The sequence below is a fragment of the Panthera pardus genome, unplaced genomic scaffold, assembly GCF_024362965.1.
Source record: "Panthera pardus isolate Hobbes unplaced genomic scaffold, ASM2436296v1 HiC_scaffold_15, whole genome shotgun sequence".
Lineage (NCBI taxonomy): Eukaryota > Metazoa > Chordata > Mammalia > Carnivora > Felidae > Panthera > Panthera pardus.
The window spans coordinates 63,865,406-63,888,888 of record NW_026526710.1 but is presented as its reverse complement, the minus strand read 5'-3'; the positions used below and the strand labels follow the sequence as shown (position 1 = coordinate 63,888,888).

The 23,483-nt window shown below is 41.3% G+C and overlaps 1 protein-coding gene across 2 annotated transcripts in view; it reads left to right on the top strand.

Moving 5' to 3' along the window:
* Positions 1-18,533, top strand: part of ACAA2 (acetyl-CoA acyltransferase 2) — a 34,116-nt gene extending 15,583 nt beyond the window's left edge. For both annotated transcript variants that reach the window (XM_019464077.2, XM_019464078.2), the window contains 7 exons: positions 4,757-4,873; positions 6,196-6,343; positions 8,549-8,724; positions 9,645-9,774; positions 14,242-14,312; positions 16,730-16,884; positions 18,119-18,533. In XM_019464077.2, coding sequence (XP_019319622.1) covers positions 4,757-4,873; positions 6,196-6,343; positions 8,549-8,724; positions 9,645-9,774; positions 14,242-14,312; positions 16,730-16,884; positions 18,119-18,203 — 882 coding nt within the window. In that variant the 3' untranslated portion in view covers positions 18,204-18,533. The remainder of the gene's footprint in view (positions 1-4,756; positions 4,874-6,195; positions 6,344-8,548; positions 8,725-9,644; positions 9,775-14,241; positions 14,313-16,729; positions 16,885-18,118) is intronic.
* Positions 18,534-23,483: the final 4,950 nt, after the last annotated feature.

The following is a 23,483-nucleotide window of genomic DNA, read 5'->3' as shown; positions in this document are numbered from 1 at the left end:
GATCACATACTGGGTCACAAATCAGCCCTTAACAACCATGCATATTTTCGGATCCCAACGCTATGAAACTTGAAGTCAACCACAAGAAAAAATTTGGAAAGCCCTAAAGAACATCCTACTAAAGCATGAATGGGTTAAGCAGAAAATTGAAGAAATTTAAAAATACATGGAGGCAAATGAAAATGAAAACACAACGGCCCAAAACCTTTGGGATGCAAAAAGGCAGTTCTAAGAGGCAAGTTTATTGGAATTCGGGCCTTTTTCAAGAAGGAAGAAAGGTCCCAAATACACAACCTAACCTTACACCTAAACGAGCTAGAAAAGGGATAGCAAAGGGTGCCTGGGTGACTCAGTTAGTTGAGTGTCTGACCTCGGCTCAGGTCATGATCTCACCATTTGTGGATTCAGGCCTCGCATTAGGCTCTGTGCTGACAGCTCACAATGTGGAGCCTGCTTCAGGTTCTATTTCTCCCTGTCTGCCCCTTTCCCACTCACACTCTCTCTAAAAAATAAATAAATATTTTTTAAAAATTTTCTCAAATTAAGAAAAGGAACAGCAAATAAAGCCTAAAGGGAGAAGGAAAATAATAAAGATTAGAACAGAAATAAGCAATATAGGAACAAACAAACAAAAAATACAGTAGAACAGATCAGTGAAACCGGGAGCTGGTTCTTTGAAAGAATTAACAAAATTGATAAGTCCCTAACCAGACTTATAAAAAAGAAAAGAGAAAGGACCCAAATAGATAAAATCACAAATGAAAGTGGAAAGGTCACAACCAACAAACACCACAGAAATATAAACCATTGTAAGAGAATAGTATGAAAAGTTATATGCCAACAGACTGGAGGAAATGGAAGCAATCTAGAAGAAATGGACAAATTCCTAGAAGCTCACAAACCTCCAAAACTGAAATAGGAAGAAATAGAAAATTTGAATACACCCATAACCAATAAAGAAATTGAATCAGTGCTCAAAAATTTTCCAACAAACAAAAGTCCTGGGCCAGATGGCTTCCCAAGGGGATTCCACCAGACACTTAAAGAAGGGTCAATACCTGTTCTTCTCAAACTGCTCCAAAAAGTAGAAATAGAAGGAAAACTTCCAAACTCATTCTACAAAGCCAGCATTACCTTGATTCCAAAGACCCCACTAGAAAGGAGATAGATAGGCCAATATCCCAAATGAACATGGATGCACAAATTCTCAATAAGATATTAGCAAACCAAAATCAATAGTACATTAAAAGAATTATTCACCATGATCAAGTGGGATTTATTCCTGGGCTGCAGTGCTGGTTCAATATTCACAAATTAATGTGGTATACCACATTAATAAAAGAAAGGATAAGAATCATATCATCCTGTCAATAGATTTAGAAAAAGCATTTGACCAAATACAGCATCCATTCTTGATAACAGCCCTCAACAAAGTAGGGATAAATGGAACATACCTCAACATCATAAAGGCCATATCCAAAAGACCCACAGCTAATATCCTCAATGGGGAAATGCAACGAGCCTTTCCCCTATAGTCAGGAGCAAGACAAGGATATCTGCTCTCACCATCACTATTTAATATAGTACTGGAAGTCTTACCCTCAGCAATCAGACAACAAAAAGAAATAAAGGGCATACAAATCATCAAGGAAGAAGTCAAACTTTCACTGTTTGCAGATGACATGATACTCTATGTAGAACACCCAAAAGACTCCAGCAAAAGATTGCTAGAACTAATACATGAATTTGGCAAAATCACAGGATATAAAATCAATGTACAGAAATCTGTTGCATTTCTATACACCAATAACAGCAGACTAAGAAACCATGGAATTGATCCCATTTGCAGTTGCACCAAAAACAATAAGCTACCGAGGGATAAACCTAACTAAAGAGGTAAAAGGTCTGAAAACTATAGAACACTATGCAAGAAACTGAAGAGCACACAAAGAAATGGAAAAGCATTCCATGCTCATGGATTGGAAGAATAAACATTGTTAAAGTGTCCATACTACCCAAAGCAGTCTACACATTTATGTAATCCCTATTCAAAATACCACCAGCAGTTTTTGCAGAGCTAGAAAAAACAATCCTAAAATTTGTATGGAACCACAAAAGACGCTGAATAGCAAAAGCAATCCTGAAAAAGAAAAACAAAACTGGAGATATCACAATTCCAGATTTCAAGCTATATTACAAAACTATAATGGTATTGGCACAAAAACAGATACAAAGATCAATGGAACGGAATAGAAGACCCAGAAATGGCCCACAACTATATGGTCAACTAATCTAAAGCAAAAAAGGAAAGAATATCCAATGGAAAAAAAGACAGTCTCTTCAACAAATGGTGTTGTTGGTAAAACTGGACCATTTGCTTATACCACATACAAAAATAAATTCAAAACGGATGAAAGACCTAAATGTGAGACAAGAAACTATCAAAATCCTAGAGGAGAACATAGGCCATAACCTCTTAGAACTTGGCTGGAGCAGCTTCTTACTAGATGTATCACTGAAGGCAAAGGAAACAAAAGCAAATGTGAACTATTGGGACTTCATCAAGCTAAAAAGCTCTGCACAGCAAAGGAAGCAACAAAAACTAAAAGGCAGCATATGGAATGGGGGAAGATAACTTGCAAACGACATCTGATAAAAGTTTAGTATCCAAAATCTATGAAGCACTTGTCAAACTCAACACCCAGAAAATAAATAACCCTGGTAAGAAATGGGCGGGGGATGCTTGGGCGGCTCAGTTGGTTAGGCATCTGGCTTGGGTCATGATCTCACAGTTCATGGGATTGAGCCCTGAGTTGGGCTGTGCACTGGCTGTGTGGAGCCTGTTTAGGATTCTCTCTCTCTCTTTCTCTCTCTCTGCCCCTCCCCCAACCCCCCCCCCAAGCAAATAAACTTAAAAAAGAAAAAAATTGGCAGAAGACATGAATAGACACTTTTCCAAAGAAGATATCCAGATGCCTAATAGACACATGAAAAGATGCTCAACATCACTCATCATCAGGGAAGTACAAATCCAAACCATGAGGAGATACCATCTCAAATCTGTCAGAATGGCTAAAAATAACAACACAAGAAACGACAGATGTCGGTGAGGACGTAGAGAAAGGGGAACCCTCTTGCACTGACAGTAGGAATGCAAACTGGCGTAGCCACTCTGGAGAACAGTATGGAGGTTCCTCAAAAAACTAAAAATGGAACTACCCGATGATCTAGCAATTGCACTATTATTTGCCTAAAGCATACAAAAATACAGATTCAAAGGGGTACATGCACTCCAATGTTTATCAATAGGCAAACAATGGAGAGAACCCAAATGTCCATCCACTGATGAATGGATAAAGAAGATGCGGTGTATATATATATTACTCGGCCATCAGAAAGAATGAAATCTTGCCATTTGCAATGACATGGATGGAGCTAGAATGTATTATGTTAAGTGTAATATGTCAATCAGAGAAAGACAAATACTGTATGATTTCACTCGTGTGAAATTTAGGAAACAAAACAGATAAACATATGGAAAGTGGTGGAGGGGAGTTGGGAGGAGAGAGGGAAACAAACCACAAGAGACTGTAAATGATAGAGAACAAACTGAGGGTTGATGGAGGGAGGTGGGTGGGGGATGGGCTAGATGGGTGATGGCTACTGAGGAGGGCACTTGTGATGAGCACTGGGTGTTGAATGTTAGTGATGAATCACTGAATTCTCCTGAAGCCAATATTGCACCGTATGTTAACTAACTAAAATTTAAATTAAAAAAAGAAAATAAATGCATTCCTTTTTAAGGGATAGTTGGGCAAATACATTTGTTCCTTTGAGCACAAGGGAAAAGGGATATAGTGAAATGCAATTTTATTTGCCCATGTCTTCATACTTTTACAGAATGAAAGACATATTGTAATGAATAAATTGTTTTCAAGTTAATTTATTTCTATAATGATATAGCTGAACCGGTGATCCTGATTTTCCTAGCAGTCACTGTGAAAACTGGGCTCTATGGAAGCTTGTTATTTGCTTCTTTTCTAAGAAATGCAAATAGTGGAAAGCTAGAAGAATGAAATGGGTTTCTTTTTATGAGCCCCCTCAGTTAACCTGTTCCTTGTAAATCTTTGGTCTGCTTCAGACTCATCCATTAATATAAGGATAAATTCTACTTCTGTCTTAAAATAATTTTTTTTAATGTTTGTTTATTTTTGAGACAGAGACAGAGCATGAGTGGGGGAGGGGCAGAGAGAGAGGGAGAGACAGAATCGGAAGCAGGCTCCAGGCTCTGAGCTGTCAGCACAGAGCCTGATGCAGGGCTCGAACCCACGAAGTGTGAGATCATGACCTGAGCTGAAGTCGGACACTTACCGAATGAGCCACCCGGCGCCCCTACATTTGTCTTTTTAAAGGATTTGTTCTTTATCATTGGCTTACAATCTGTGCTATGCCAGGCATTAATATCTCTGCTGATTTTCAAGATTTATATTGGGTTCAGAATTACCATTCCTTGCCAAAACAGAGGTAGAATTTGTCACTTGTGCACAAACAGTTGAACTCTGTTAATTTTTCCTCCCCTTGTGTCTTGGGAATAAGTGCTGTAGCATTTGCCTTACAAGTTACTTTACAAGTATTTCCTTTTGAGGCACAGTACACTGGGATTCATAACTCATTAGATTTACTGGGAGTTTACTGCTTGGTACATACTCCTGCCACAATATAAGGTTTTGTTTGTTGCTCATTTGTTTTCAAATAGGAAATTTGTGTGAAGGATGCTGAAGTTGTCTTGTGCGGAGGAACTGAAAGCATGAGCCAGGCTCCCTACTGTGTCAGAAACGCGCGTTTTGGAACCAAGTTGGGATCAGATCTCAAGGTTGGAACCATTAAAGTGTTTAAAAATTTTTTGTCATGCCATTACACTAATAATTTTAATAACACCATGTTGGGAGAGAGAAAAATTTTGAAACCAGTTTCCTTAATAGGGGATTGACAAGATACGAATGATTTGAAATTTGTAAACTATTTCAAAAGCCCAGTTTGGTTTTTAGTTTTGACATTTTAACCCACATTAAAAAAAAAAAAAAAAACCACATAGACTTTATCTCCCCACACCTCTGGTAGTGGAATTAATACTTGGAGAATGGAGGAAGGAAAGAGGCAGATCAAAAAGATAGGCAGAGCTTGAATTGATTAATTTCTCATGAATAATTGGGAAACCCAGTAATTAAATCTTTACTGTGATTTATGGAAGTTTTATTTCTGAAGCAATCTCCAATGAATAGATACTTCTTCATCACAGAAAACATTCTCTTTGTTGTTGTTTTTTTTTAAACATTCTCTTTGAATACAGATTATATTGTCCTAAATCAGACAAAAACTGATCTTCACATCTTTGAGAGCTACGGCGTGGGAATGACAGTGCTGATAAGGAATGATCGTGTGCTGTCCCTCCCATGTGACATTCTATATTGTTAGCATTTTCCAACGGTAATGACAGATTTACACTCTTCAGGCCAGTTCCTCACCTGGTCTTTTTGAAAGTTGGAAGGGATAAGACTTAGGAAATATGAGATCGTATTTTAGACGAAGTATGTTTGAGACAGCCTTCAGAAAGGTCGGTGACTCAAAGGCGCTGAGGCCGTCTACAAGGAACAGAAGACCAACTAACTGGATAATAAGTAACGACTTTTTCTGTTCCTCAAGAACCTACGCGTCGCAGGTCTCTTCAACTTCACAGTGACTGATAGAACAAGCTGTCCCTGTCATCGAAGGCACGGGTTGAAAAGGGCACAGACACGTGCAGGCTCATCTACAGAGCTCAGAATCGTGCTTCACAAAGGTGGCTACAGGGCAACATTGCATAAGAACTCAGTGTTAGGTTTCTTCCAAATGTGGCCCTGAGGGTGTAATTTTTGCTTGTAGGTTGACTTCCCGTGTTCTCTCCCTGTACATTTAGCACCGTTGCCTCTCTTTAGTGCCCCACGTTTAGAGAGAGGGGGAAATGTGTGCATTTTATAATGACATTGGGTGTTTTTTAAAATGTCGCAGAACCAAATATGTATAGGAGTAAATGCTGTCAGGAAATGTAATTTTACTTTCCTCTTATTAATTATTTAAATGTAAAGACATTATAGCATATTACTTTCAAAAGATATGCTTTAACAAATCATTTTATTATGCATGTCTTTTTAATAGCTGGAAGATACTCTGTGGTCAGGATTAACAGATCAGCATGTCCAACTCCCCATGGCAATTACTGCAGAGAATCTTGCTGTGAAATACAACATAAGCAGAGAAGACTGTGACAAATACGCCCTGCAGTCCCAGCAGAGGTGGAAAGCTGGTCAGTGAGATTGGATACTAGAAATATCTATACAAAACTATGGGTGTGGGTGAAACGGGTAAAGTGCATCAAAGGTTATAAAGTAAAAGAAGCCATAAAATAAAGGTTGTCAAATAAGTCGTGGGTATGTAATGTGCAGCATCGTGACCATAGTTAACGATACCGTATTGCGTATTTGAAGTTGCTAAGAGAGTAGATCTTAAAAGTTGTCATCACAAGAAAAAGTTGTTGTAGCTATGTATGGGGACAGATGTTAACTAGACTTACCATGGTGATCGTTTTGCCACACTGTATATATGAACGTTGAGTCATTCTGTTGTACACCTGAAACTAATATAACGTTACATGTTAGTTGTACGTCAACGTAAAAAAAAAAAAAATAGAAGAGATTTCTTTCATTTCAGATGATAATGGTCATATAATATTTGTTTTAAATTACACCTTTAGATGGGCGCCTGGGCGGCTCAGTTGGTAAAGCGTCCGACTTTGACTCAGGTCATGATCTCGTGGACCGTGAGTTCGAGCCCTGCGTCAGGCTCTGTGCTGACAGCTCTGAGCCTGGAGCCTGCTTTGGGTTCTGTCTCCCTCTCTCTCTGCCCCTCCCCCACTCATACTCTGACTCTCTCTGTCTCTCAAAAATGAGAGACATTAAAAAACGTTTTTTTAATTACACCTCTTGAAAATCACATTTTTCCTTCATGCTTTTGTTTTTAGATGGTCAGGTATTCTATTAATGATTGCAAAATTAACCAGAAATTTCTCTTTTGCAATACAGTAATGCTACTTAAAAGTGGCCTTGTTAACTGACCTTATCTAGATGCTCACATTTTGTCCTGAACTGGTTCTGTTGTTAGTAGAACGCTGAGGGCTCTGATACACTGTGAGAGATGAAGGGTCACAGGGGCTGCCGGGACAGAGGATGTTTTCCTCTGTGAGGCATATCCTACTCACAGGGAGGGGACGATAATGTTTGGAAAGGACCCACTGGGTATCCTTTTGTGCCTTCCTCCTCCCGTTCCTAATTGAGCATCACTGCACCCAACTGGAAGACACAGCACACTACCCCACAGCCAGAGCTACAGCGTCCTTGGTATAACATTCCACGCTGCTGCCAGGCCAGCCCGAAGTGGGTACCCCGCCAGCAGTGTTTCATAAGGACGGTGAGTTGAAGAAGTTTGAAGGTCTCCTGAAAAAAGTTTTTGAAATAAACTGTTACAGACGAGCAGAAACTCTTATTTAGGGATGTTACATACTTAGAATAGTGAGCATGAAGTCCATCTTAGCATTTCAGCGGGAGGAGTGGGCTGGAGCTGACGCCAGCCAATTCATTCTGTGTTTTTCGGTGACACATTTAAAGTGCGAAGGTGTTGGTCCAGAGGTCAAGAGTCATCAGTTCTCTCTCTGCCTTGGCCACATAGAAGTTATCTGACCTCAGTCATGTACTCACTGAGCGTCTGTACAATGGAGATAAAAAATGTTTGCCTTCCCTTTTTTCCCTAATAGAGTAGTGAAATCCAAATATGGGAAGTGTTTTAGCCTGCTATAAAGTGATTTCACACTTAAGGTGGTATCACTCCCTGCTTATCCTTGTTTCTGAAGCGTCAGATTACTGTAGTCCGTTCGAGTGAGTGGAGATGGAAGTAGGTAAGCTGTTACACTTGGACCTGTGTCAGTAATAGCTCAAATCGTTTCTTCAGGTTGCTTGTCACTACATTTCAGTTCCGGGTTTCTTGGCTCACTTCTTTTAGAGACCACTTCTTTTTTCTTCCTGTGCTAAACACTTAACGTAAGATCTACCCTCTTGCGTATTTTTAAGTGTACAATAATTATTGTTGTACAACTTGGTACCTTTTAAATTACTTCTCAACTCAGAGAAGTTTAAATAAGACTTAAATTTACTTAGTGCTATTATACCTGTAGCTAACAGACTAGGACTGCTAATAATCTAGCAGTACCTTGTAAAAAAAATTGTAGTGAAAAAGGTCAAAAATTATAAGGTAAAAAAGATGCAGAATGCATTTGTATAGGTTCATGGCAGTACATTAAATCCTCCAACAGGCAAGGTCAGTTGTACATGTAGTAAAGGCTTATTTTAAAGTAGGGCTGTGAAGAAAGGGGAGACCAGAAGGTACATTGAAGGATGTGTTTGATTTCATTTCTTATATCATCTTTTTTTCCCATTCTTATGATGGTCTCCTATTTCAGCTAATGATGCTGGCTACTTTAATAATGAGATGGTACCAATTGAGGTGAAGACTAAGAAGGGGAAACAGATGATGCAGGTGGATGAGCACGCTCGGCCCCAAACAACCCTGGAGCAGTTAAATAAACTGCCTCCAGTATTCAAGAAGGAAGGAACCGTTACTGCAGGGAATGCGTCGGTAGGTGGCACGTACCTTGAACTCTCGAACTCTTCTTATTGTATTCAGTGCAGAGTAATCGTGAGGTGTCTTTTAGATACTTTTCATGCTAGTCTTTAGTAATTTAGCTTAAATTAGTAGTGTTCACAGGGGCACCTGGGTGGCTCAGTCGGTTAATCATCCGACTCGTGGTTTCGGCTCAGGTCATGATCTCACAGTTTGTGAGTTCAAGCCCCACGTCAGTCTCTGTGCTGTCAGCGAGGAGCCTTCTTGGGATTCTCTCTCTCTCTCTCTCTCTCTCTCTCTCTCTCTCTCTCTCTCTCCCTCTCTCCCTCTCTCCCTCTCTCCCTCTCTCCCTCCCTCCCTCCCTCTCCCTCCCTCTCCCTCCCTCTCCCTCTCCCTCTCCCTCTCCCTCTCCCTTCCCCCCCCACCCCTCCCCCCACTAGCTCTCTCAAAATAAATAAACTTTAAAAATTTGAAAAAAAAAATTAGTAGTGTTCATATTCTGCTGATTGGGGTTTTCATAGTCCAAACCAAAATATTTTAACTAGGTGCTCTCATATAATACTCTTCCAATTTCTTGGTTCTTTCAGACTATTATCTGAGGAATCTGGAAGGAAGTCCACCTGGTTTATTATTTGTGTTCATGTTTTGTTTTGTTTTTTCCCTGATGCATACAACTCATCAGATTTCTTACCTCTCCCCACATCTGGATATAAGCTCCTCTTGCCACTGTTTCCTGTTTTCCGTCGGTGAAAGTGGCATTCTGTGCCTGAGTCAGTCTCCGGCCCACCCGAGCACTGTGGGCACTACTTGCTATCCCCCAAATTGTGGCGCTGCTTCCTCTGTATTACCATAATCCTAACGTTACCCCGTTAGTTCAGATCATAATTAACTGGATCCTCTTGCCCTCTAATTAATCTTCTGTTTTTGTTTCCAAGGGGATATCCGATGGTGCTGGAGCTGTTATCATAGCTAGTGAAGATGCCGTTAAAAAACATAACTTCACACCACTTGCGAGAATTGTGGGCTATTTTGCGTCTGGATGTGATCCCTCTATCATGGGTATTGGTAAGTTTGCAGTGAAACAGACCGGTCTGTTATGTCTCCAGAGTTAACTCTTCTCTGGCATTCAGATACCTTAAACAGTAGCCAAATCAAGGTTACTTGTGGAGAAAAGGAGATTGGTAATCAGTCATTTAAACAACTAATCTTCATGAAAAACGGTGCCAGGCACAGTAGGAAAACCAAGACTGTACAGACTCTTGTGGGCGGTTAATCATGTACTGTCCATTTGAGATATTTATTTATTTATTTATTTATTTATTTATTTATTAATATGAAATTCATTGTCAAATTGGTTTCCAGACAACACCTCAATGCCCATCACCCACTTTCCCCTCCCTCCCACCCCCCCACCAACCCTCAGTTTATTCTCAGTTTTTAAGAGTCTCTTATGGTTTGCCTCCTTCCCTCTCTGTAACTTTTTTCCCCCTTCCCCTCCCCCATGGGTTTCTGTTAAGTTTCTCAGGATCCACATAAGAGTGAAAACATATGGTATCTCTCTTTCTCTGTATGACTTATTTCACTTAGTATAACACTCTCCAGTTCCATCCACGTTGCTACAAAAGGCCATATTTCATTCTTTCTCATTGCCAAGTAGTATTCCATTGCCATTTGAGATCTTTAAAACTAACACCCAGAATAGAACAGGTAAGAATTATAAGGTGGGGACAAGATGAGAGAACACGCGATGGGGGAGAGGTCCTGGGGTGAAACAGAGATTCCTGAATGCTGGCTGTTCTGCATGTGGTCACTAGTATATCTCATTTCTTCTTCCCACAACCCCTTTATGAATGAGAAAATTGAAACTTAGGGAGGTTGTCTTGTAAAGTTCCAGACCAGTAAGTGATGGAGCCAGGATGAGAACCAGCCCTCTCTAATTCAAGTGCTCTTCTCACCGTGTTGTCTCAGGAAGTCAAAGTCATGCCCACCCGGCTCAGCTGGGCCTTAATAGGAAAATGAAGAATTACAGTGTATCTCACTTGGCAAAGATTAGCAGAACCCCTACAAACGTGTACAGTTGACCCTTGAACAACGTGGGGGTTAGGGGCGCCAGCCGTCATGTAGCCAAAATCCAAGTATAACTTTCGATTCCCCCAAAACTTAACTACAATAGCCTACTGTTGCCCAGAAGCCTTACCAATAACATAAACTGTTAACACATATTTTATATGTAGTAAATACTGTAGTCTTACGATAAACTAGAGAAAAGGAAATGTTATTGACAAAATGCATTTATAATACTCTACTATGTTTATCAAAAAAATCTGAGTGGATCCACACAGTTCAAACTTATGTTGTTAAAGAGCCAACTGTATACTCTTTCTTGGCTTGAAAAATACGAATTAGGGGAACGAAAAGCTTTTCGCTGGATACACTCCAGGAACCGCAGCTGATGCTGACTGTAGTAGTTCCTGTCATCCTCGGAACTAATGAGGGGCCTCACTTACAAAAACATTCATGCCCAGAGGCTTTGATGTGTCCCACCTGTACCCTCATACCCCAAAGAAAAGCCTATGCCAGGGCTATGTTCAGATTCTTGATAGGCCCAGAGATTTTGCTATGAGCTTAATTAGGCCTTCTTCAACTAATCAATTTTTGAAGTAGGTCCCACGCTAGAAGGGGGTTGACCTGTTGTGACCTGCATTCCCAGAGGTCCTTCAGTGTGAACCTCAAGCTTCTACCTGAGTAATTCCAGTATGCTGATTGGGACTGAGTTAATACCCAACCATGTTCGCTGCCATGTCCTTCGGAGATTTCTCTCTACAGAATTCCTAAAAAAGAAAGCTGGCATGTCCATACTTTGTCGGCTTTCACTGTGCTTCAGATTACTTTAACTAAACTTTAAGCTGTGTAAACATCTGTTAAAAGTCCATTTGTGGGGGCGGGGGGCACCTGGGCGGCTCAGTCGGTTAGGCTTCTGACTCTCTTTCGGCTCAGGTCTTGATCTCACAGTTTCATGAGTTTGAGCCCCACATCGGGCTCTATGCTCACAGCGCAGAGGTTGCTTGGGATTCTCTCTGCCCCTCCCCTGCTTGCGCTCCCTCTCTCTCTCAAATAAATAAACTTTAAAAAAAAGTCCATTTTTTCTGTGTTACAGGTTTAAAAGCTTATTAGCTTTCAGCTACTCGCTATCAACAAAACATCAGCTTTTGTTTTAGAGATGGAAGGTAGCTTAAAAAATTAAACATTTGTGTATTGGTATGGCATTTATCATTTCAGTGTCTAGAACAGTGGTTCCCAACCCCAAGTGATCATCAAAATCTGCCTGTAATCCCACCTCGAAAGATTTTGTTTCAGTACTTCCAGGGTGGAGCCTGGGAGTATGGCTTTTTTTTTTTTTAAGTGTACCTAGGTGGCTTTGATGATCAATCAAATCTATCTGATATAGATAAGTAGTTATTTTGTAGTTCTTTTTCAGTTTAACCTCAATTTTTACTAGGTTCTGTTACATTAATATAGTCAGCAAAAAAAAAAAAAAAAAATGTAATTTTCCTTCGTTCTCTTCCAGGGTCTGAATGTTGGCCCTGTAGTAAAACAAATACCACTGTGGAAAGCTTGATTTTTTTCCCCCTTCAGGGCTTGAACAGATCCATATATACCAAATGCCCCACAGTGTCAAATGTCCCTTCACCTAAACAGCTGTCTATTGGTTGTCATATGGGATTAAACAAGTTAACTACATGAAATGGCACCGGATGAATAAGCCAGGGAGAGCCGTTATTGAGTGGTGGGGGCTGACTCATCAATCCAGTTTCTAAGAATAGTTTCCTCAGTTAGGCAGTTCTCCAACATCAAGCAATCCTTAGCACTGTAGAGTAGCTACTGACCCAGAAAAAGGGGGAAAAGCTGGACGGAGAAAGAACAGTAATGGCTCCAAGGAAGGACACATATGGAAAGACAGTGCTCCCTGGAACTCGCCAGGGATGGCAATAGTGGGTGAAGCTTGGAACCTCTTAGCTGTAGCAGCTCTGGCTTTATCTTTTATTGGGCTTTATTTGTAGAAAGGATTCCAATGGTTAAAAAGAAAAATGTTAAAAACCAATTCAGAGCACTTCTGATGAGAAGCTTGTAGCCCAAAAAAGGTACCCAAGGTCACATAGCTATTTAGTGGTAGGCCTAGAAATGAGATCTCCTTTTCCCAACGAGAATACTATAACTTCCTGAGTCCTGGTAAATAACAGTGTTATGGGAACATCCTTTAAAACTCAAGTTGCGGCCCAGGATAGTGTAAGGATTCTAAGTGAACAACATACCGAGTCATGCCTAATATGGATATGAAGGCAAGGAAGTATGTGGGATGGTGGGTGTCACATCCTCAGCTTTTAGTTCTGAGTGTCTTTCACAGGATGCTTCATCCCTGACCATGCTGGAAAACATGCTTTCCTGTTGACTGTCCATCCTGCTTTGGGGCCTTAGAGATACAAAGAGAATCTGGAACTAGGTTCTGTGCTAACGCGCAAAACTGGTTCTTCAAATTGAAAAGCGCTAACTGGGTGCCCTCAACCAATAAGCATACTGTTGTCCAAAGAACATTTTAACTAGGTGACAAAACAAGTTACATTATATTTAGATTGCATTATGCTTCTCATACAGACTGATTTCTCATTTACCTTAGGTATATTTATGAAACTTGTTGCGGGATATTTGACTACTTGAATTCAGCAGAACATACCAGATAGATAGATAGATAGATAGATAGATAGATAGATAGATAGATAATATGGCAATTTCATTATTTATGAACAGATAAAGAAGTAGATAATCTTCTTTAGCCAGATTTTTTACCTTATGGGAAAAATGTCAATATACCTAAAAATTATGAGCAGCATTAAACAGCCATGGGTGATCATCAGTAATCTGGGAGCTAAAGTTTCAGAAGTCTTACTGGGTAGATTTTGCATCTGCAGAGGGGGTTTTGTTTTGTTTAAATTCTCTGCCTACTGTTGGCATTATAAACACCTCTTTGCTTCAGAGATCTTTTCCCTCAAGTGCCTCGTGGCTTCCTGTCTTGCTGTGCCCACGTGGAGATGCTACTGCTGCTTCTTGCCTTTTGCCCAGATGGCCTGCAAGTTCAGAGTAGCCACAGGCTCTTCGGTACCAGGAATGCATGTGATTTGTATGCAGGAGAGCGCTCGGTCTGCCTGGCCATTTGGTATGAAGCGTGGTCTGTAAATGACTGCGGGACCCCAGATAGAACTCCTTTGGCTGTCCGAACCCTTAAAGCTGTTTATGATAGAACGTCTCACGTGAGCCTCCCATCTACAATTGGACTGCATAACCAGCTTTTCCCTTGGGTTCTTTTTTCTGTTTTTTTTATTGTCACATCATTGAATAATGTGCTATCAAGGTAGTAAGAACTGTGGCTACTAATAACTGTCGCATTATTTCTTCCTTCCTTACCTGTTTAGTAAAGAAGGAGAAATTTGATACTTAACTAAATATAAGATGAAATTGATTTTTGTGCTTATATAGGTCCTGTCCCTGCTATCAATGGGGCACTAAAGAAAACAGGACGGAGTCTTAAGGACATGGATTTGGTAGAGGTAAGTGTGATGCTTTTTTATATGAGTAAACCACCAACTTCTACAGCATTAATGGCTTTATTTGGTATTTTTTAGCTCTTTCGTTTTAGTGCTATTGCCTTTCCAAATGATGTGCATCTAAATACGTATTACTTTTCATTACATGCCTGGGTTGGTACTTTTGTCTACCTGATTAAAATGCTTTATGTATATTTGAATAATTAAAACAGCCTGATTTTTTTCTACTAAAATATGAATTCCTGGAAACTTCTTTGACCCTTATAAGACTATTGCATTTTAGACTATTAATGTGCTTGTTGAATTCAATTGAATATGATATAAGGTGGGTGACAAATAAACAACTTTAACCTTCTTTTATGGATGAAAATGAAAAAAATACAAGCAAAAGAATTGACATAATAGAAAACTGTATCTGATGCCAAATCTAGAAGTTTCTGGCCCTCTCCCCAAGTTAAAACTCCCCCCTTCCCCAAACTTATCTTTGGCTTTTACACCATAGTTGCAGCTAGATTTGGGATGTCATAATTTTTCGCATAGAAAACTTAAGTTTATTGGTATGGTGGTTTTTTTTTTTTTAATACTAGGTTAGAACAAAGGCATCTTAAATGTGTAGAATAATTAAAAGTAGGAGTAGGGGCGCCTGGGTGGCGCAGTCGGTTAAGCGTCCGACTTCAGCCAGGTCACGATCTCGCGGTCCGTGAGTTCGAGCCCCGCGTCAGGCTCTGGGCTGATGGCTCGGAGCCTGGAGCCTGTTTCCGATTCTGTGTCTCCCTCTCTCTCTGCCCCTCCCCCATTCATGCTCTGTCTCTCTCTGTCCCAAAAATAAATAAAAAACGTTGAAAAAAAAAAAAATTAAAAAAAAAAAAAAGTAGGAGTAGAAAAGAAAATACTTAAGGCTGGATTAAATACATTTTACATTTGGGGAGTATTTGAAAATTTTAGGTAATTAAACATATGCTCCTTGACATTGAAAGATAACAAATACGACAAAGGAAACGTCTCTATTTAAATTGGTAGAGAAGGGGCGTTCTCTGGGCACACATGTGATCTCCTCTGTGGTAATCTCTCATCCAGGAAACCATGGTTTTAGACAAATGGCTTATCCTTAAATCTCTTCTTCCATTATTAGAGCCTCAAGGGGGCTAATTAATTCCCATATTTGTATTAGCAAATAATGTCATTAAATTTTTTACTAGATTTCACACTTAAAAACTCTGTTTAAATTTGTCAGCTCTTTAAATCTGTTCATAATCATTTATAGATGTATATGTACTCAAGGACATAGCGCTCAACATCTTGATATGATTGTCTTTGGGACTTTTGATGATCATGCCGATATAAAATGCTGATATAAAATGTAAAAATAATGTAGGATCTAAAGACACACAAAGCACCATCTTGGGGAAACAGAAAATACAGTAGGAAAGAACACGACTAGATTTTGATCTCGACTCTGTAAAAGTTACCTCTCTTAACAGTTTTCCTACTGACACAATTTTCTAGCTACGATCATGTTGAAAATATATTGCTATGAACTTGAAGGAAGGTAATTCTTTTTTTTAAATTTTTTTTTAACATTTATTTATTATCGAGAGACAGACACAGAGCGTGAGCAGGGGAGGGGTAGAGAGAGGGGGAGACATAGAATCTGAAGTAGGCTCCAGGCTCCGAGCTGTCAGCACAGAGCCTGATGCGGGGCTCGAACTCACAAACTGTGAGATCGTGACCTGAGCCGAAGTCGGACACTTAACCGACTGAGCCACCCAGGTGCCCCAGGAAGGTAATTCTTATAGCCAACCTTGTTAAGTAATAAATACAATACTTTTCAAATCTGCCTAGTATCAGCATAGTAACCATTCTGTGTGTCTGGCTTTGAAGGTTTATCCTTTGTCACATGTCAGTTTCTTCTAGGATGTATGGCAAGTAGCACTGCAGTGATAATACTGACAGCGATCATCTACTGAATAGTTGGTATGTGTCAGGTGCTACACTAGACACTTAATACCCATAATTTCATTTAACCTTGACAATAACTCTTAGGCTGTACTGCATCCACATTTTACTGTTGAGGGAGCCTCGAGTGTCCAGAACTTAAAGAACATGCACTCAGCCAAGATTTGAGCCATCCCTCTGGCTTCAGAACCTGTGGACCATCTCCCACTGCCTCTAGTAGGTATGTTTACAACATTACTGAGGATTTCTTTTCTTCAAGGGATGTACTGGACTTAAAGTATAAGTTAGTAAATACACCCATTTTCAAACCTGATGTCTTTACAAAGAATGGTTGAGGATTCTTGCAAGGTAGTTTAAATAGAAGAAAAAAAAGAGCAAAATTAGCCATCAGTAGGACTGGACAATTCTCGGTCGAAAATCAACTTATGAGTAAGGATTTTTACCAGTGTTTTGATTATTTTTAGGTGAATGAGGCTTTTGCTCCTCAGTACTTAGCAGTTCAGAAGAGTTTGGATCTTGACCCAAGTAAAACCAACGTGAATGGTGGAGCCATTGCTTTGGGTCACCCACTGGGAGGATCTGGAACAAGAATTATGGCGCACCTGGTTCACGAATTAAGGTATCTGATAGAAATTGTTTCATTTTATATTTGCCATCGTTGGTAAAAATGCACGGATTTAGGTTTCCCCAGAACGGTCCAACACTTTTCATTCCTCCTATCCCCCTGTACTGCTTCTCACCAGGAACAAGTTATACCCTTTTTGGCTGAGATTAGAGGTGACTCGGTTGACTTTTAGGGGCTCTGCACTTGGGATGTGCACGCTTCCTCATGTTTGCCATGGGCTCAGTGTAGCCCCTCAGCACATGCCCCCTCCTGGCTCTGCCCCTACCCGGTGCTGGTACACAGCAGTCAGCACTCACGAGGCCGCCGTCCTCATGGTGCTCGCACCCTAGTGCCCATTACAAGAGCGAGATAAAATTATTTAGGAAACCAGACAACATATTGGCAGGGTTCCCATCTAGATGCTGTCATTTAAGAAACCGAAGCAAACTGCTAGTTTGGGTCTGAGCTAAGTGTTTCCTTCACTGTTGCCAGGGTTCCAGGAGGAGCCTTCTGTGTGTTTGATATCTTTCAGTCCTAATAGAAGAGCTCCTCCTTCCCGTGCTGTGTGTTTTGGACCATTTCTTTCTGTTAGGAACGTTGCAAACAAAACCAAATATGTCAGGCCTAAAAAACAAAAAATCACTCTGGCTCCTGTTAAGTTAAGGTAAATGGGACTCATTTCACTTAATAAGTAATTGAAATGAGTGACGTGTACCGGAAAGTTCCTAGGTGGCTTTCTCAAGGTCGTTCTGTTAGATTGAGGAATGAGAACAGATTGTGATCCAAAGGAGTCTAATTTTTATGAAAGGGGCATGAAATGCTTCTAAATTACCTGCCTTTTCACATGGACAAACTTCACTAATTGCACTCACTCCAAGGTGCCATAAAAATCCGGAACCATATAAATCAAAGAGGCTGATGGCTCCTCACTCCTCCTCAGGAGGAGCCCGTCTCCGCCTGTCTCTGCCACCTCCTGTCTCTTCTTTCCCCCGGCACACCTCAGCGTCTCTGTCTCTCGGCTTCCCCCTTCTGTGTTACCACTTTCTTTTAGTACAAGTATTCCGCTTTCTAAATTCTTTCTCCTCTTGCGACTGTAAACCGATATTGAGGATTGGGGAAAAGATTGAGATGAGCTGAGTGAGAATGATTAATGTAGATGTGACCATTATTAATTCTATTTAATTAGTTTTCGAATTAACTCTGTTCGTTTTTTATTCGGGTGGATTTCAGCCACTGCTTTCTCTTGCAGGCGTCGGGGTGGAAGATACGCCGTGGGATCAGCTTGCATCGGGGGCGGCCAGGGTATCGCAGTTATCATCGAAAGCACAGCCTGAGGGGCCCGCCGAGGCCCGCTCGCACTTCGAGGGGCCAGGGCCACAGGGAGCCAGGTGACCGTCAGAGCAGCTGCAAAACCACACGTGCCCTGTACTGAAAGTGATTGAGCTCGATGAAGGGATAGTGAGGCAAAAAGACGTGTCTCTCATGAATAAGAGCCCACGCCAGAATAAATAAGTTCTCTCAGATTTGCACCAGATGGGACCTATCTCTGAGCAAACGTCCAACCACAGAGGCCTTAAAAGAATTGGTATAATGCTGAATAATCACCACTTACGCCTTAGATAAGACGAGTGCAAGAAAATTGAATAAATACTGCTTTAACTTCAGTTAATCCTTTCCTGTCATTTCTTGCATTTTTAAAAATTTTTAATTGAGGTAAAATACACGTAAGATAAAATTTACCATCGACCACATTTAAGTGTTATTAAATACATTGATGTTATTGATACAATCCCCGGTGGCATCCATCTCTAGAACTCTCTTCATCTCGTGGAGCTGAAACTCTGAGTCCCCGGTGCCCTCCCCGCGGCCCCCGGCCACCACCATTCGACTGTCTGCCTCTAAGAATCGGACTACCCACGGCCCCGCACAAATAGAGTCATACAGGGTTTGTCCTGTTGTGACTGGCTTATTTCACCAGCATAATGTCCTCAGGGTTCGTCCACGTTGTAGTTCATGTCAGACTTTCCTTCCTTTTTTTTAAGGCTGAAGAATATTCCATTGTATGTAGAGAGCACATTTGTTTATCTCTCCATCCATCTGTGGACGCCTGCTTTGCTGCGGCCCCTTGGCTTATGTGAGTAATGCCGCTCTAAACGAGGCTGGCCAAATCTCTGTTCGTGGCCCTGCTGTCAGTTCTTTGGGGCAGGTACCCAGGGGTGGAATTGCTGGGTGTCGTGGTAACTCTGTTTCTAATATGTCCAGGAATTGCCAAACCGTTGTCCACCCTGGCCGCCCCGTCTTACGCTCTCCCCAGCCGCGCGCAAGGGTTCCTCCCATTTCTCCACATCCTCATTGATACTTGCTGTTTTCTGTTTGTTTTTTATAATGGCCCTCCCAATGAGTGTGAAGTTAGGTACCTCGCTGGTTTTGAGTTGCATTTCCTTAATTAGTAGTGATGTGAAGCATCTTTTCCTGTGCTTATTGGCCGTTCATATATCTTTTTTGGAGAAATGTCTATTTTAAGTCTTTTTCCCACTTGTTAAATGGAATTCTTTTTTTGTTGTAGTTGAATTGTATTTTTCAAAATTTTGAAACCATTTTAACTTGTGGTGTTTAGTGATGTTCGTAATCCGTTCTGAGGTAAATATCCAAGAAGCAGATTACTGAACTTGGTCCTGATATGTGCTGGTTACGTATTTTAAGTCTTCAAAGACATTTGAGTGGGAGCGTACCTTCTTTTTAAAACAAATTTTTTTAACGTTTACTTATTTTTGAAAGAGAGAGCGTGAGTGGGGGTAGAGGCAGAGAGAGAGGGAGACAGAGAATCTGAGGCAGACTCCAGGCTCCAAGCTGTCAGCACGGAGCCCAGTGCGAGGCTCGAACCCATGAACCACGAGATCATGACCTGAGCCGAAGTCAGACACTTAACCAACTGAGCCACCCAGGTGCCCCTTAAGAACCGTATTTTTAAATGGAAAATGTGGGGCTGAGAAAATACTAGAAGTCCAGTCTCACAAGAAGGCATATGATACCTCTGTCTCTCCCACCACCAGCACTTCCAGTGGTCAGAAAGGAATGTTGCTGCTAACGTGGGCTGCGCAGCCAACGAAAGTGGGGAAACAGACAGTAGAAAGTGGCTGTTAGAAATCACTGAGCTTACACGACAATTTAGAGAAGCCTAGTTGAGTGTCACTGGAGCCACAGATGGGAGACCAGAGTTTTGCCCGGATTGCATCCTCCTCCTTCAGCCTCCTCAGTTTATCCGAATTCTGCCCTGTCTTCAGTCCTTGGTTATGCATCCTCTTAGCCCAGTGGTTCTCAACAGGGGACGGTTTTATCCCCAGGGGTATTTTGGCACTATCTGGAGATGTGTTTGGTTGTCATGACTACTGGCATCTAGTGGGTAGAGAGAGGCCAGGGATGCCGCTGAACATCCTGCAGTGCACAGGACGGCCCCCCCAACAAAGAATTCTCTGGCCCCAAATGTCAAGATGGCTGCTATTAAAAAATTCTGCTTTAACCCTCAATCCACCCATGTCCTTCTCATGTCCCTTCTTCATTCTGTGTTTGTTTATATAGGTATTAGCTCTGTGTGTGTGTGTGTGTGTGTGTGTGTGTGTGTGTGTGTGTGTGTGTGTACATACATAGACACCTTTAAATATAAAAATATTCAGCTTTTCACATTCTGCTGTGATTATATATGAACCAATATTGAGGATTGGAGGAATTTGGGAAGGTGAGATGAATGGGAACAAGTAATACAAATGTGACCATTATTCACTCTTTAGTGCATAAGTTCCTTGTAAACACAGGGACATCTTCAGTATACTTCACAGATAAGCCTTCTGTCTCTTGCCCCAACGTCTCAGGTCTGCATGGCAGTGGCCTTGCTGCCCTTGAGTGTTGCTTCCAGACCAGTTGTCTTCTCCCTTTTGCAGAACACTGTGCTACTTGGAGGTTTATGCTACTCAGTGTTACCACCCTACCACTTATCTTTATTTCCATTTCCTGCCTTCCTGCTTGGATGCTGTCCTCAGTGGCTTTATGCTCGCTGCCTCCATCACCTTTTTTTTTTTTTTTTATCATTAGAGAACATCTTGGTTCTCAGAAGCTTTAGCATCCATTTGGTCAAGGACCTCTCCGTTCCATGACCAAAAAAATACCAAGGACTTCGTCTTCATTCTGTATCAGACACCGGCTCCCTTGGTCATGTCAGCAGGGATTGTCACCGAGAAATCGTTGAAAAGAGGCACTTCCTAGGGAATGTCCCAGCACATGCCTCGGAAAGTTTTATCACCTTTTCCCATAATGGTTTGGTGTCGTTTTATTTGGATATAAAAAGAATGAGATCTTTTTTCTATTTTATTTTCTATTTGGCTGTTGCTAATGAACAGTGTTTGAGTATTCCGCATGTAGCCAGCTTGCTGAACCCTTGTATCAGCTCTGGTCACATAGACAATCTTACTTACCTGTACTGCCCTTCTACACAGGGCTGGGACCTCTGATGCAATGTTGGGAGGAGGGAAAAAATCCAAATCCCGGGTTCCCTGTTGAGTATCCATGATCCTTACGATAGGTGTGGGATAGGTACAGTTTACCAAACGAAGGAAGTTTCCACCTATCCCCAGTGTTACTAAGAAATGTACGAATCGTTCACTGTTTGTCCAAAGCACCCTAACCTGGTGTTGCCTCCACCACTTAATGGATCCCTCTAATGTCACAGCCACCTTCGTGTTACCAAATCTACCAGAAACCTTTCTGCCTTCATCTTACTTTTCCAAAACGTGACACAAGGGACTCTCCTTTGGTCTTTTGCATCTGTTCCTCCACTAAATCTCTGCTTGTCGGTTTCTCAGGATCGGTCCTCGGCTGTGTGTCTTCTCTCCCTGCATGATTTCATCCCTGGTCCTGGAAACCATCACATTTCCATCCCAACACTGGTCTCTCCAATGCCAGTCTCTTATCTAGCTGCCCTCTAGACATTTCTCTTGGGCATCTCCATCTTACACAATGCTCACACAATAACTTCACCCAACCAACCCTTCTTAGTCCTTCCCTTCATGATCCCGGTAGCTCAAGTCAGAGGCCTCTCCCTCACCCCTTCTATCCTGTTCATCAGCAAGTTTTATCAGTTCCTTCAGAATAGGTCTCAGATCCACCCTCTTCTCTCCACCTCCACCACTTTAGTCCAAGCTACCAGAATCTCTTGCCTGGACAACTGTAAGCCTACCTCCAGACTTGGCCCCCTTTGTTCTCCAAGAAACTGCCAGGGGCACCTTTTTAAAATACAAATTATAGGTGGGAATGCAAGCTGGTGCAGCCACTCTGGAAAACAGTATGGAGGTTCCTCAAAAAACTAAAAATAGGACTACCCTATGACCCGGCAATTGCACTACTAGGTTTTTATCCAAGGGATACAGGTGTGCTGTTTCGAAGAGACACATGCACCCCATGTTTATAGCAGCACTATCAACAATAGCCAAAGTAAGGGAAGAGCCCAAATGTCCATCGATGGATGAATGGATAAAGAAGATGTAGATATATACAATGGAGTATTATTCAGCAATCAAAAAGAATGAAATCTTATCATTTGCAACTACATGGATGGAACTAGAGGGTATTATGCTAAGTGAAATTAGAGAAAGACAAATATATGACTTCACTCATATGAGGACTTTAAGAGACAAAACAGATGAACATAAGGGAAGGGAAACAAAAATAATATAAAAACAGGGAGGGGGACAAAACATAAGAGACTCAAATATGAAGAACAAACAGGGTTACGGGAGGGGGTGTGGGAGGGGGGATGAGCTAAATGGGTAAGGGGCAGTAAGGAATCTACTCCTGAAATCCTTGTTGCACTATATGCTAACGAATTTGGATGTAAAATTTAAAAAATAAAGTTAAAAACTAAAAAATGAATAAAATTTAAATAAAATTTTAAATTAAAAAAATTTAAAAAAAAAAAGAAAAGAAACTTGGGAAAGGCTTAGCTCAGGGACACCCAGAAACTCTCTGGGAGCATCTGAGGTAGAGAGGAATTCACTAAAAACCCTTTCAATAATTTCAATAAATTTTACATTGAAAAAGGACAAACAAAATACAAATTATAGGGTGGCTCAGTCAGTTAAGCGTCTGACTTTGGCTCAGGTGATAATCTCACGGTTTGTGGGTTTGAGCCCCACATCGGGCTCTCTGCTGTCCACGCAGATCCTGCTTTGGATCCCCTGTCTCTCTCTCTCTCTCTCTCTCTCTCTCTCTCTCTCTCTGCCCATCCCCTGCTCGCGCTCTCTCTCTCAAAAATAAACAGAAAGTACAAACTATATCAGGTCAACCCTCTTCAAAGCCCAAAACAGGTTTGTGTCACAGTTGGAATAAAATCCAGACTCTTTGCCCTCCTTCCCTGTGGCTCCCTGTGCTTCAAACATATGGCCTTTGACTCTTCACATGCTGTGCTCTCTCATGCTTTCAGGCTGTGGCAGATCTTCCCTCTGCCTGGAACGCCATTTCCTCTGCCTTCTCAGGTCAGACCCCTACTCATCTTAAAAGTCCCAGATGTCCTCTGCTCAGTCAGGGGTTCTCTCTTCCCACTGAGTTCCCCTCCCCATGACTCG